The 12,003-nt window shown below is 39.9% G+C and overlaps 2 protein-coding genes across 5 annotated transcripts in view; one reads left to right on the top strand and one right to left on the bottom strand.

Annotated features, from left to right (window-relative positions):
* The window catches only part of pald1a (phosphatase domain containing paladin 1a), a 57,916-nt gene extending 51,201 nt beyond the window's left edge, over positions 1–6,715 (bottom strand). For 2 of the 4 annotated variants that reach the window (XM_082544324.1, XM_082544326.1), the window contains exon 1: positions 2,319–2,611. Coding sequence is in view for 1 of the 4 variants with exons in the window: in XM_082544323.1 (XP_082400449.1) it covers positions 5,455–5,480 (26 nt within the window). In the remaining 3 variants the exon portion in view is untranslated. Of the gene's footprint in view, positions 1–2,318; positions 2,612–5,454; positions 5,560–6,490 lie in introns of those variants that run through there. The other 2 variants (XM_082544325.1, XM_082544323.1) reach the window with 2 other exon arrangements.
* A 708-nt stretch (positions 6,716–7,423) lies between these two features.
* ndr2 (nodal-related 2) lies at positions 7,424–11,818 on the top strand. The gene is made up of 3 exons (XM_082544792.1): positions 7,424–7,925; positions 9,420–10,162; positions 11,569–11,818. The coding sequence occupies exons 1-3, from the start codon at positions 7,661–7,663 to the stop codon at positions 11,719–11,721; spliced, it is 1,161 nt and encodes a 386-aa protein (XP_082400918.1). The 5' UTR covers positions 7,424–7,660; the 3' UTR covers positions 11,722–11,818.
* The last annotated feature ends 185 nt before the right edge of the window (positions 11,819–12,003 follow it).

The following is a 12,003-nucleotide window of genomic DNA, read 5'->3' as shown; positions in this document are numbered from 1 at the left end:
TTCTTGCTAGACGCAAGGGCAGCTCTTCAACTGCACTAATTTCAGCATGGGCAGACCTGGTCTCCGCCGGGGTGGAGGCCTGTGTAGAAATAGCCCTCAGTCATAAACATCCTACTGGCAAGCCAATCAAGGCAACTCATTAGAGAGGCTGTTTATCCCACACATCAACCAGAGTAGTACTACACACACACTGAAGCACTGCACTGATGCTGCACTGTGTGCGGGTCCGATGAAAGATAAGTGGAATTCAATGAAATAAGTAAATGCACACACAAACAAAAACAATAATCTTGAATTCAGCTTTCTGTGTTTGTGTAGGAATCTGCCAACAAAGCTGTGATCAGCTGGTGAAAGTTAACCAGCGGCACTAATATTTAAATTCAAAGACAGCATAGTGGGCTTACGACCATGGAAACCAGAAGCTACTGCCAGCCTATCAGTACTGCTCCATTCAGGACAGCCCCATTTAAATTCAGCCGGTGTCCCAACTTTGCTGTAGCTATGTCTTCAGACAAAAGGGTCTGAGCGCAGACAGGAAGGAGCTTGCAGCTGCAGGATGCATCTGTTGGTGGCCCCGAGGAAGGATGCAGAGCACCCTTTATTCATACGAGATGCAGGGGTTTAAGAGAGATGGGTATCACTTTGTAGTGCGCAGGAGATCTTTCAACACAACTTCCCACATTGAGGTTGAGAGGAGAGCCGCCAGCGTGTCAACAAAAGCCACATTAAAATTCTAAATTCAATACAAATTGGCATCACCTAATTCATAATCAGGGATCCTGTGTATTTTCTGGTCTCCATGGAGGCCACTCGTTCAGTCTGAAAATGTTTAGGCTAAAAGCATGCTGGGTACACAAAAATAAGCTGATTTAGTGCAATGCAGTCATGTCGTGTCTGGAAATAGCCACACAATATCCCCATCAACCATCTGATCTTCTGTGCACTAACTTAAAGTATGACATCTGAATGCTAATTTTATTTAATAATAACAATGACACATTGTCCCACTCTCTCTCATCACAGGCTAGACCGAGAAAACCCTTCGACCAAACTCAGTCACACCCCCACACAAGCTAAGGAAGCATAAGCACACCTTGACAGGAAACGCTTACATGTACTCTCTGAAACTTCCTCCCTGCAGCTGTACGCATATTTCACCAACGAGGTTAAGGGTTGCAGGCGTGATTCCACAGGACATTGCTAGTTCCTGCCCTAAAATGTCAGTTCTGCACGGAAATGAGCTCAGTGCTTCCTCTGCAAAAAATCTTTTTTGTGTTTTCCTTCAACTGTTCCAAAAACCTCATTGTGAATTTGTGTCAACTTGTGACTTTTGCTAATTATTGTACAAAAGAAATGGCCCGGCGATGTGCTCAGAAAGAGCACACTGTGGTAAAAAGAAGTTGCGTGCTGATGCATGGTGAGAGGATGCTATTTTCAAATCTGATCAAATGTGTGAAATAGCATTTCCACTGCAAGAGTTAGCATCCAGAGTGACAGCCGAGGTGCACACACTGACTGGACGACATCTAAAGGAAATAGCATGTAGCACTAGTAAGAGCTGAAAATCCACTGAGACACAAACAAACTCTGCTTCTGTTACTGCAGTGAGACAACATAAATCACGAGTAACCTTTAGCCTTGTGCATTCTTGCTTTCATCACAGCTTGACAGTGAGCTCCAGCTAAAAAGGGTTTCCAAATCTATTTTTAAAAACCCTGTCTGTAATTTATTTCATCTCAAGGTGCCAATAATATCTTCTTATTTCAAGCCTGCAGTGGTGTGGTTTTCACTTTTTGTAAACCTCAGTGTCTGGCCACAATATTCTGGCAGATCTGCCGGTTCAAGTGACAGCAGATAGATTTTACACCGAGTTGTTAACATGTTACATTTTGCTTGCAACTCGAGCTGAAGTGCTAAACTTGTGTAAGTGCAAACAGATCTTGACTGAGCAGCATTTTGTAAGATGGTCAAGGGTGTCTGAATCATTTCAAACAGGTGCTGGCCACTCCGGCAGAAGAATGAGAGTGGATAAACACTTAAGAGGAGAGCTTAGGCGTCACATGCCATTAAGAATGCAGTCCATGTAGCTATGTGAATGTCAGCCATGACTGGTATTATCAAAGAATGTTGTAAACAGATTAAAAAGATATTTTACATCTCTTAAGTCTCATGTAAAATCACAGCGTGCATCTAAAGAACAGCGCATGCCATTTCTTTTGTACCTCTTGAAAACATACTGATGACACGTTTTGCGACCACAAACCAGCAAAAGGAGTCAAGTGTCACAACAAAGAAAATGCAAAGTATGACAACTGTACCTGACATTCAGCTGCTCATTCCACCGTCCGAGAGGTGCACGAGTCTCAGAGAAACACAATCACAAAACAGAAAATAATGGGTTAAAAAGAACCAAAATGACAGCTTTCCGGCAGGCAAGCAGTCTCACTCAGACATCCCCACTGGCATCTCTGTCTGTTCTGTGAGGCAATGTGTCTCTGCCTCCTGATCAAACTACAGCAGGCGGCAGTCTTGCATCATTAACATGTCCTTATAAAGCAAGTCAATGAACATGTCCTTCAGTAAGGACAGATCCCAGACAGCCACTGAGTAGGAAAAGACGGGAGTGTGCAGGGAGGTGGGGTGGGGGGTGGGGGCTCCACTGTTGGTTTGTTTGTTACTTTTTTGTATGCATCCCCTGCACATGAGGTGCAAGGTTGCTGGGATTTGTGTGTGTATGAAACTGATTGCGCATGTGTCTGTGTGTGCGTGCGTGTGTGTGTGTGTGTGTGTGTTTGGGTGGGGGGGGGGTGAAGAGGATGTGGAGGCGGACCCAGAGGCTTACTCACCATCCATTTCGCCATCCAATCATAAACCGGAGCCTCCTGCCAGCACAATACCTTCTGAACACACAGACCTTTCAGCAACTGTATCAAACTAAACCATCACTTCTTACACAAATTACGAGCAGATGCAGCAGTAAACCCTCACTGTAGAATGTAAGGTACACTTGCAACACCGACAACATAAGCCTAATTCACTGCAATGCGCTAATTACTCCATTCATTAGCAGTTAACACATGTCATGCCGAAAGTAAACAAGCTTACAGCTGGGCAAATACTTAGATTTAAGCTTGAGTTTTAGCTGTAAATGCCTGCGTGCTGTACCCTTTGTAGTCATAACACTGAGGGTATGTCAGTTCAAACAGCAAGCATCCTAAGATTTGAATAAGGCACGAACACAGCCAACAGCATCTGCTTGCAAAATACCTGTATCGAAATTCTGCCAAACTTACCCATTTGGGTAAGATTTACACTTAGGACTCCAAATTATTAAACAAAACGGCCAACAACATCGGGCTTATCGTCTGAGTGAACTGCATATGAGAATGTTTTCTTACAAAAGTATGTGCGATCACAAATCTGTCACAAGATAATGTCCACATCAAGCTGATTTGCAAAAGTGGTAAGTGGTTTTTTCGAGATATGGATGTAAAATCTACTGCTGCCACACCTGTTCCTTCCTTCCTGCAGCCGCGCAGGCCAAAGATTCTGACGTTCTTGCAACACAGTGAATGTGAAACCAAACCCTCCCGTGGCCCGCAAACCTCAAAACATGAATGAATCCACCCAGGAAGTGAGAAGTAACAAATATTCGTTTGTTTTTCGGGGGGGGAGATTTTGTAATAAACTGTCATAAAGCTAATGAGCCTAGGCACATTTTCACACAGTTTGCTAAGAGACTTGTAAGAGCAATTGTAAGGAAGGAAGAAGTATTTCACCTGAGACAAGTTCTAAGCTTCCAAACACATTAGAAATGAAATTAATGCTTTCAGATAGTCTTTTCATCTTTCTCACAGCACAGGGACACTGTTCCCAAATCAAAATGTTTCCCTAATCAATCACTGTCAAGTTAAAAATAAATCAGCAGCTCAAAGCTCTTGGGAAGATGAAATGATAACTAATTACAAATACACCTTGGCATGTTCTGGGTGGACGTCCAGTGCAATATTCTCTTGAGTCCATTGATCAAATATGACACCTTGTGGTAAGAATTAACAACTGCATTTAGATAATTATCTAATTTCCAAAACACTTCTTTTCATTCAGACAACTATTTAATCACAATCAGAAAACAGTGCCCACTGGGAAATTAATTAATTTACATCAAATGTCCTCTGGGTAACTTTGGATATGACCAAAATTATATTTACTGAAAGGCATGCCTTCAAATATTTTGATATTATCAAATTTTTTTTACATCAAATTTTTCTTAGAATGTAAGAAGATCAAAAACATTTTTGAATGTTTCTTAGCAGGTCTTAAAATTATGTAAATACAATTAAAGGAACAACAAAACATTGGAAGCAGTACAGCCTTACTGCTTCCAATGGAATTAAGATGATTAGGTGCTTGTAATAAAAAATTAAGTGATAATTAGCAACCTTCTCTCTAAAAGCACTTTTGGCAGTCTGCTGGTGTTCAGCTGTTTGTTAACACAATGCAAAAGAGGAAGGAGGGTTATGTAATTTATAAAGATTATGAAAATGTAGAAAACAAGCTGGTGTGCCAATTATCCCAGGAGTGGTCATTGCAACAAATTCACCCCAAGGTCAGACCCTGGAATGCTCAGAGAAATCACAAAATAACCCAAGAGCTACAGAATCATGGGGTGTGCTAGTTTGCTAGTTTTCCACACACTGCTTCTGCATTTTGGCTTAGTTTGACACAGTGTAATACATAATTTTTATTGTTCATATGAGCATGTATTTACCTCGTTTGAAGACTTAGAAAGGACCAGATCATGTTTAATTATGTCCTCACTGAAAAGTACACTTTTTTCAGTTCTAAGGTCTTAGGGATCACTAAGACCTTAGAACTGAAAAAAGTGTACTTTCTTTTTCACATAAAAGCATATTATGACTATTTCACCTGCACTGCATTTTTAATTTATGTAGATAGTAACGGGCTGTATAACTAAACATGCATATGGTAGATTATAAGTATTTGATTAAGTCCTAGCAGTTTTATTGTAGTCAGCTGTTATTTATAGTTTCATTATGAACATGGGGAAGGTGAACAGTCACAGCTATTTTATTGTGCAACTTCAGAAAATAAGAAAAGAGAGTTGGGACCCGCAACACCCCATCCCGAATTTGGCCCCTCTCAGTATTGACTCAGTTGACCTTGGCACAATACTCTTATAAATGATTGCAAATATGCATCCAAATCAATTTCAAAACAAGCAGCGCTGGGACTTAAGGAAACTTGAACCTAACTGAACACCTGTTTTACATTTCTCAATCCCTATGAACAGATCTACTATAAATCATTTTGGAAACAAAGTGGGGGCTTTTCGTGGGGCATGTCCAAACAAACAACTTTTAAAATTGCACGTAGGAGTTAAGTTTCTCATCCAGCCCTCTTATCAAGATAAACTGAGATTAAAAGGCTCACCATTTAGTATTTGGCTGCTCAATCATCCAGGAGTTTCGTTCTATCACTCTTGATTAACTGATACTCGTGGTTTGATCGAGTCAATCAGAGGCAGTTTCAGTGCACCCCATCGCCACTCCCACCGCCCAACCCCACCCCCCATGACATCAGGTAAAGCGATATAAACAGAAGAGCCTGAAAGGATAACCAGCTGGAAGGACCAAAGTAAACAAAGACCTTGACACAAAACAAAATAAATCAAAGAACATCATGTGCTTTATATCAGGCCTAGTAAAATCTTACGCAGATGCAGCATGACGTCACTATTTGCCTATTATATACTGTATATGCTATAAATGCACATGTAAATACATGACGTGGTTTTAGATTAGGTTTCTGTTAGTGGTATTTGTATGTAGAAGTATTTGTTTTGGTTCATTTTCCTGTCTTATGAGCGCTAACATATAAAACACACCTATTATTAGTACATATCCAGTTTTTGCATAAGTGATGCAAACGCATTACGCAGAGCATAACACATTGTTTTTCTCAAACCTTTTATCATTTGCATGCATGTACTGTAATGTAATTTTCATGCGCGTGTAATCGTTGCACTGTAACACATCAGGACATCCTAGAAAATGTTTGTTTTTTATAAGCAAATAAAAACATAAGTTAACGGTTATCCATTTATGCATTTCCATAGTAATGAGCCCCAACTGCCTATCGTGCTTTGCACAACTTGTTTTTATTATTATTATTATTAATTATCACTGTCAGCGCCCAAAACACCAGATTGAATGCACAATGCAGTGCAGGCATGGAGAGATGGGGGGTGGGGGTGCCAAGCACATGTATGCCCCATCAGCCACACAAGCACATCATGAAAATATCCTTCACTGCGGAAGTCTAGTCCAAGCAAAAGTCCAAAATCCATATTTGTTGAAGATTGTAATCTAGAGGGACACTGGGGTCCAAAAACGGCACGAGTGCCAACTTTCTTTTTAGCTGCCATGACTCGTGCAAGAAAAGACCCGTAAACTTTAAAGCTACTCACCATTTCAGCACACGGTAGGTGAAAAAGCGACGGGCCAGTTAGTTCCGGTAATTCCGGTGTAGACGTGTAGACGTTGTCGACAAAGTGCACCGCTTTTTAACTATACAGGTGGATAAAAAATATCCATTAATTTTTATCCTTTCTCGGGAGATTCTCGAGGAAAAGGATTTCATTATGTGAATGGAGACGCATAGCGCATGCGCAGTTTGCGACAACCATCCACAGATGCTCTATGCAGGAACCAAGATTTTTGACGTGCAAACTTTGCGAAGATTTAAAAGGTTCATTGCTGTTATGCCACTTTGAAATTAAGCATTCTTATAATAGGTGTATACAGCTACTATTAATAAAATGAAAGCTTATATATAAACATTACAAATAAAATTAATACGCTGTTTAAGGAATTCTAACCAGAAAAACACCAGTGAGCTTTATATAATAGTATAGCTTTAAAAGTAAACATCTTAAAGTTAAATATGAGCGAGATAAGACGTGTTTCCTGCTTCATTCTATCTGTGCTGCTTGATAGTGTCCCAGAGGTCTATATTAAGTTTCCAGCGACTTTATCTCAGTTTGTGGTAGGCCTGTTTTATCCGTCTCCATCTTTTATCGTAATATTCTTGTCACAAAAGGCCATTTGAGGTATAATTAGAAGTTAAATTAGGCCAAGTTACTAACAAATGCATAATAAATGTAGTATAAATGTCATGTGCGTTCCCTATATTACTGGTTGCAGTGATGTTTTAACATTAATAGTTCTGTTGCCATTGTTGTTGTTGTACGAAGACATGCCTGATGGGTAATAGAGCCCATTCATTGTCCCTGATGTGCATTTCAAGGGGCCCGTAGTAGACTAAATTAGACTATGGGAAAGCCTAACAATTAGTGCAAACCAAACAGATGAAACAATTAGTCTGAGAATGGGGAGTCAGGCTGCAGAAGCCCAAAGAACATGGTGCAAACAAAACCTGTGCGTCTTGTAAACACCAACCCAGGCGCCTCATTACCAATTGAATAGATGATGAGCTGTCAGGTAGCAAGTCTTGAGGACTCATGTCAATTTCCTTTAATGTTCTCAGCTACTTGTTAAACGTGAAAGGGGGTGGGTGAGAGTATATAAGGCTCCCCTGCTCTTCCAGAGGAGGAATTTGTCATTAACCGACCTAAAACATGCGCTCATGGGGAGCTTTGGGTGTTGCGCTCCATGCATCTTTGCTGGCGCTGCTGGCTCAAGGGATTCATAAATCCAGCGATGGGGTGTTTATGAGGCCGCCGCACCGTTTTGCCGTGATGGACCGAGGAACTGGATATCACCTGCCGAGCTACATGATGCAACTTTACAGGAATTTCAAGTCGAATTTTTCCGGTCTTATGGATACGATGGAGCAAGATGCCGCAAGACAAGCGGACACCGTGAAGAGTATGATGGCTAAAAGTAAGATCTGGCTCATTGCTTCATAAAAAATATTTGGTTTGTTTGTCAGAAACGTGCAGGGAATCGTTTGACATTCGTGTTTTATAGCTTTGGTTCGGGTCAGATGTCTTCTCTACCATTAATAAATCCTCTCAGATGTTAAGGAGTTTAGTTTTTCTGTCAACACTGCGTGCCAGACGACCTCAGAGGTTTTCAATCCACATTCCGCTTAGGGGGTGAATAACCATGCAGAGATCAGCGTGTGAAAAGGCCGGTATTCTCTCTAATTCTCAAAGCAAACCTCTTCTTCGCTAAATAGGTGATGTTGATTAGATACCTCGCCAGACATCCCCCTATACAAATCTCTTGCTTAGTCAAATCAACAACCTCCTTCAGTTCTTTTTCGCACTTGGTTTGATTAAATTAGAGCGCTGGATTTAACGGTGGCACAAGCAGCCAGCACAGGACACCCCCCAATCCCTGCTGCAGAATCTAATTTCACATCTCGGTAAAGTGTTAGAGTTACTACCTGTTTGTTTGACAGAGGATATGCAGAAGCCGTGAGAAGCAGGGATGTGTTAAGTGATTGGTTTCGGCTACGTGTTTGGTTTGAGTGGATTAATAGCGCGGGTGGTTTGCACTTTTGATCAAGAGTCGAACTCAATAGGCAGCGGACAATGCAAAAGTTAAATGTTTTAAAGCCGTTCATCCCTTAGATTAATCGGAACCACACCTGTTTAGAATCACAATGGGTCTCTTTACAGATGTGGGCGCAGAGCAGGGTGTCCATGGGTAGCATAATGAATGGGTTATGTTGGGGAAAAGCATAAGCAGCTTTGATTACTGAAATCCCCTAATCACGAAGTTCTAGATGACATATATTATTATTTTCTCACCAGATGAGCCTGCATGTTCATTAAAGGTTTCATTTTTTGATTTTATCTGACTTCTGTTATGAGGTAAATAAACTTTCAAAAAAACATTTTAGGTTAAAATAATTCCTGTTGGCTGATTAAATCCACTAAACCAGCAAAACATATAAGGTTGAAGCTGTAGGCCTTCTTATTGATTTGCATCTTCTTTAATAAAGCTGTTACAGGCTGCACACTGAAAATGTCATGTCATAGTTAAGATATATGTTGCACTTATACCTTCCATAAGTTTATTTAATTTGGCGAGACCCTACATTATCAGAAAAGTAACCTTTAACAATTCGGTGATCACCTTTCAAAAGAACTTGGAGATTTTAAGGGAGGAGAAACGCTTAGAGGAATAGATTTCCAGCAAAACCAGGCTCACAAAGTTGCAGCTATCTACCACCTGTGTGGTGAGGAGGGAAAGAAAGCAATCTAATGTTTGGTAATATAATAATGGTGATGTTTTGGGGGGTTCATTTCCCGCACAGGTGGTTGTTTGTTGGTTTACATGCATCAGTAACACACAATCAGTCATTATAATCTGTGTCATACAAAGTGCTCTTCAATTATGCTAATTCTTCCATTTTTGCTATATCAGATTTGAAGTACAGACATAGATCCTGGGTGGCGACATTTGACCTCCATGCGCTGGGAGCTGACAAACAAATCCAGGCAGCAGAGTTGAGAATCAAGCTACCTTGGACAATGAATGTTTCCAACATTAGTGTGGAGGTGTATCACCACCATGACCAGGATCAGCATCTGCTGGCACTGCTCACAGAATCGTCACTAGTCACATCATCGCAGAGCTGGAAAGTATTCAACATGACAAATCCCCTCTTGAGCTGGCTTAAAGAGAAATCAACAACAAGAATTCGACACAAGCGAGTGTCAAGAAGAAGGAAAGTGATAAAGAAAAAGCGAGGCCTGCCTCTTCCCGATGAGCCTGTTTATGAAACAAGTTTGACAAAAGACCAGGATGTGAGTGACCGGGCCTTGCTGGTTGTCTTCTCACACACAGGGTCTGATGAAAACTCAAAGGCTAAAGCGAGCTTACTCCATACAGCTGAACAATCCAAGTTCTTCTCCCCTGCTGAAATCAAAAAGAGGCGAAGGAGCAAACGGGGCCAGAGAGAGCAAACAGCAAGAACCCCACAGCTGTTCAAAAGAGTGAGTGAAAAATCGCTCTGTCGCAAAGTGGACCTGCATGTCGACTTTAATCAGATTGGCTGGGGGTCCTGGATTGTCTTTCCTAAAAAATACAATGCCTACCGCTGTGAAGGCTCCTGCCCTAGTCCTCTGAGAGAAGACTTAAACCCAACCAATCATGCCTACATGCAGGTGAGTGCCTATCTAGAGTTTCTGTTCTTACACATATTCATATTATCATCATAGGAACATTGTATGCAGACCGTTTAAAAATTCATATGCACACAATCACTGGCAGATATATGCATCAGGGACAATTTGGGATAGGGACAATCTATCTATCTATCTATCTATCTATCTATCTATCTATCTATCTATCTATCTATCTATCTATCTATCTATCTATCTATCTATCTATCTATCTATCTATCTATCTATCTATCTATCTATCTATCTATCTATCTAATAAAAATACCAATTACTTCACAATGGAAGCGGCTGAACTGTAGCTAAACCACTAAAGTACAACTTATGGAAACAGTACTTCAGACTAATATGTAATAAAATAAACTTTACGTGATCAAAAATGATAACAACTATGAAAAATCTGCAGGCAAGCAAAAATACCACTTAACTCAATTTACCGGAAGTCCTCAGTGGCTCTTGAGTCAAATAATGTTTATCTAATTATGTAATGTAATGTATTATGTAAGTAATAATGTAATAATGTTTTTTGTTCACTAAAAAGAAAAAATTGAGACATTTAGCTACAGTAATGTGTTAGATCAGAGACATATCATTGTGAAAATGCACTACATACTGGTCAAGTGTGTGGTGGTGGCTGTCTGATGGATGTCTTAACAATGTTAACTTGACACCAGTTAGGACTGAAGAAAAAGGGTGGAGGGCCTCTCTAAGGGGTTTCACAAACAGTAGAGAACAGTAATGGTAAACTATATATTAAAAAAAGGAAATTATTCCTGTGTTTTTCTACCCAAAAGTGTTGTCAATTACTTTCAAAATGACAAAACAAGTATCTCAAATACTTGAAACACTATGCAAATATGAATCGTAGTTACTAGGTTTTTTTTTTGTGTGTTTTTTTTTTGTTTTGTTTTTTTACATTTGTTCATTCATTCATTGGAGCTTATTCCAGCTGTCTTAGGGCGAGAGGCAGGGTACACCCTGGACAGGTTGCCAGTCTGTTGCAGGGCTATAATAATTGTTTTATTATTTTTTGTTTTGCTAATTTAGTAAAACGTGAGGATTTGAAGCGTTTCATCATAACAAATCTGTTAGTACTCCTTTTCCACACTATGAAAAAGGGTAAAACAAGATATCATTTTTTATCAGAACGTCTGTGGTTTAAAGTGGTTCAAAATGTTACGTTAAAAACAACAAAACATATAAAAAATAGCTTAAATGAACAGAAATGTTCAACTTACTAAATGAAGTGAAAAGCAGAATAGCAAATATCAGATGACAGTAAGTGGGTCAGTATGTCAGTAAGCTAAGATAGGATAACGCTATTACTATATTTCTTTATAGAACTGCAGTTATCTACAATTGGCCTAAAGCCTCTCTCTTTCTTTTTCCAGAGTCTCCTGAAGCATTTCCACCCTGACAGAGTGGCCTCACCCTGCTGTGCACCAACCAAAATGAGCCCACTGAGCATGTTGTACTATGAAAATGGAGAGATGCTCCTTCGACACCACGAGGATATGATTGTGGATCAGTGCGGGTGCCAGTGAAAGCTAAAACCAGCTGCAGAGCAGGCTTAACACTGTACAGAAATTTTGACAGAACCAAGTAATTTCTGAAAATAAAATAAAATAAAATAAAATAAAATAAAATAAAATAAAATAAAACAAAACAAAACAAAACAAAACAAAACAAAACAAAACAAAATAAAACATTTATACAGAAGGAAGAAAGCACTGCAAGGCTGTGTCGGAGCGTTGCACGAAGACAACATTTTGATGTGTGATGTAGGCTTTGGTTTGTAAGAATAGTTGCATTTTGAGATGTACCAA

The sequence above is a fragment of the Aulonocara stuartgranti genome, assembly GCF_965226115.1.
Source record: "Aulonocara stuartgranti genome assembly, chromosome: 8".
Classification (NCBI taxonomy): Eukaryota; Metazoa; Chordata; class Actinopteri; order Cichliformes; family Cichlidae; genus Aulonocara; species Aulonocara stuartgranti.
This window is presented reverse-complemented; position numbering and strand designations above follow the sequence as displayed.

Bases quoted from the DNA above. Each gene is read 5' to 3' on its own strand.
- ndr2 (XM_082544792.1), top strand. From the start codon at position 7,661: ATGCGCTCATGGGGAGCTTTGGGTGTTGCGCTCCATGCATCTTTGCTG. The intron at 7,926-9,419 runs GTAAGATCTGGC...TTGCTATATCAG, and splicing joins GAAGAGTATGATGGCTAAAA to ATTTGAAGTACAGACATAGA. The intron at 10,163-11,568 runs GTGAGTGCCTAT...TTCTTTTTCCAG, and splicing joins CCAATCATGCCTACATGCAG to AGTCTCCTGAAGCATTTCCA.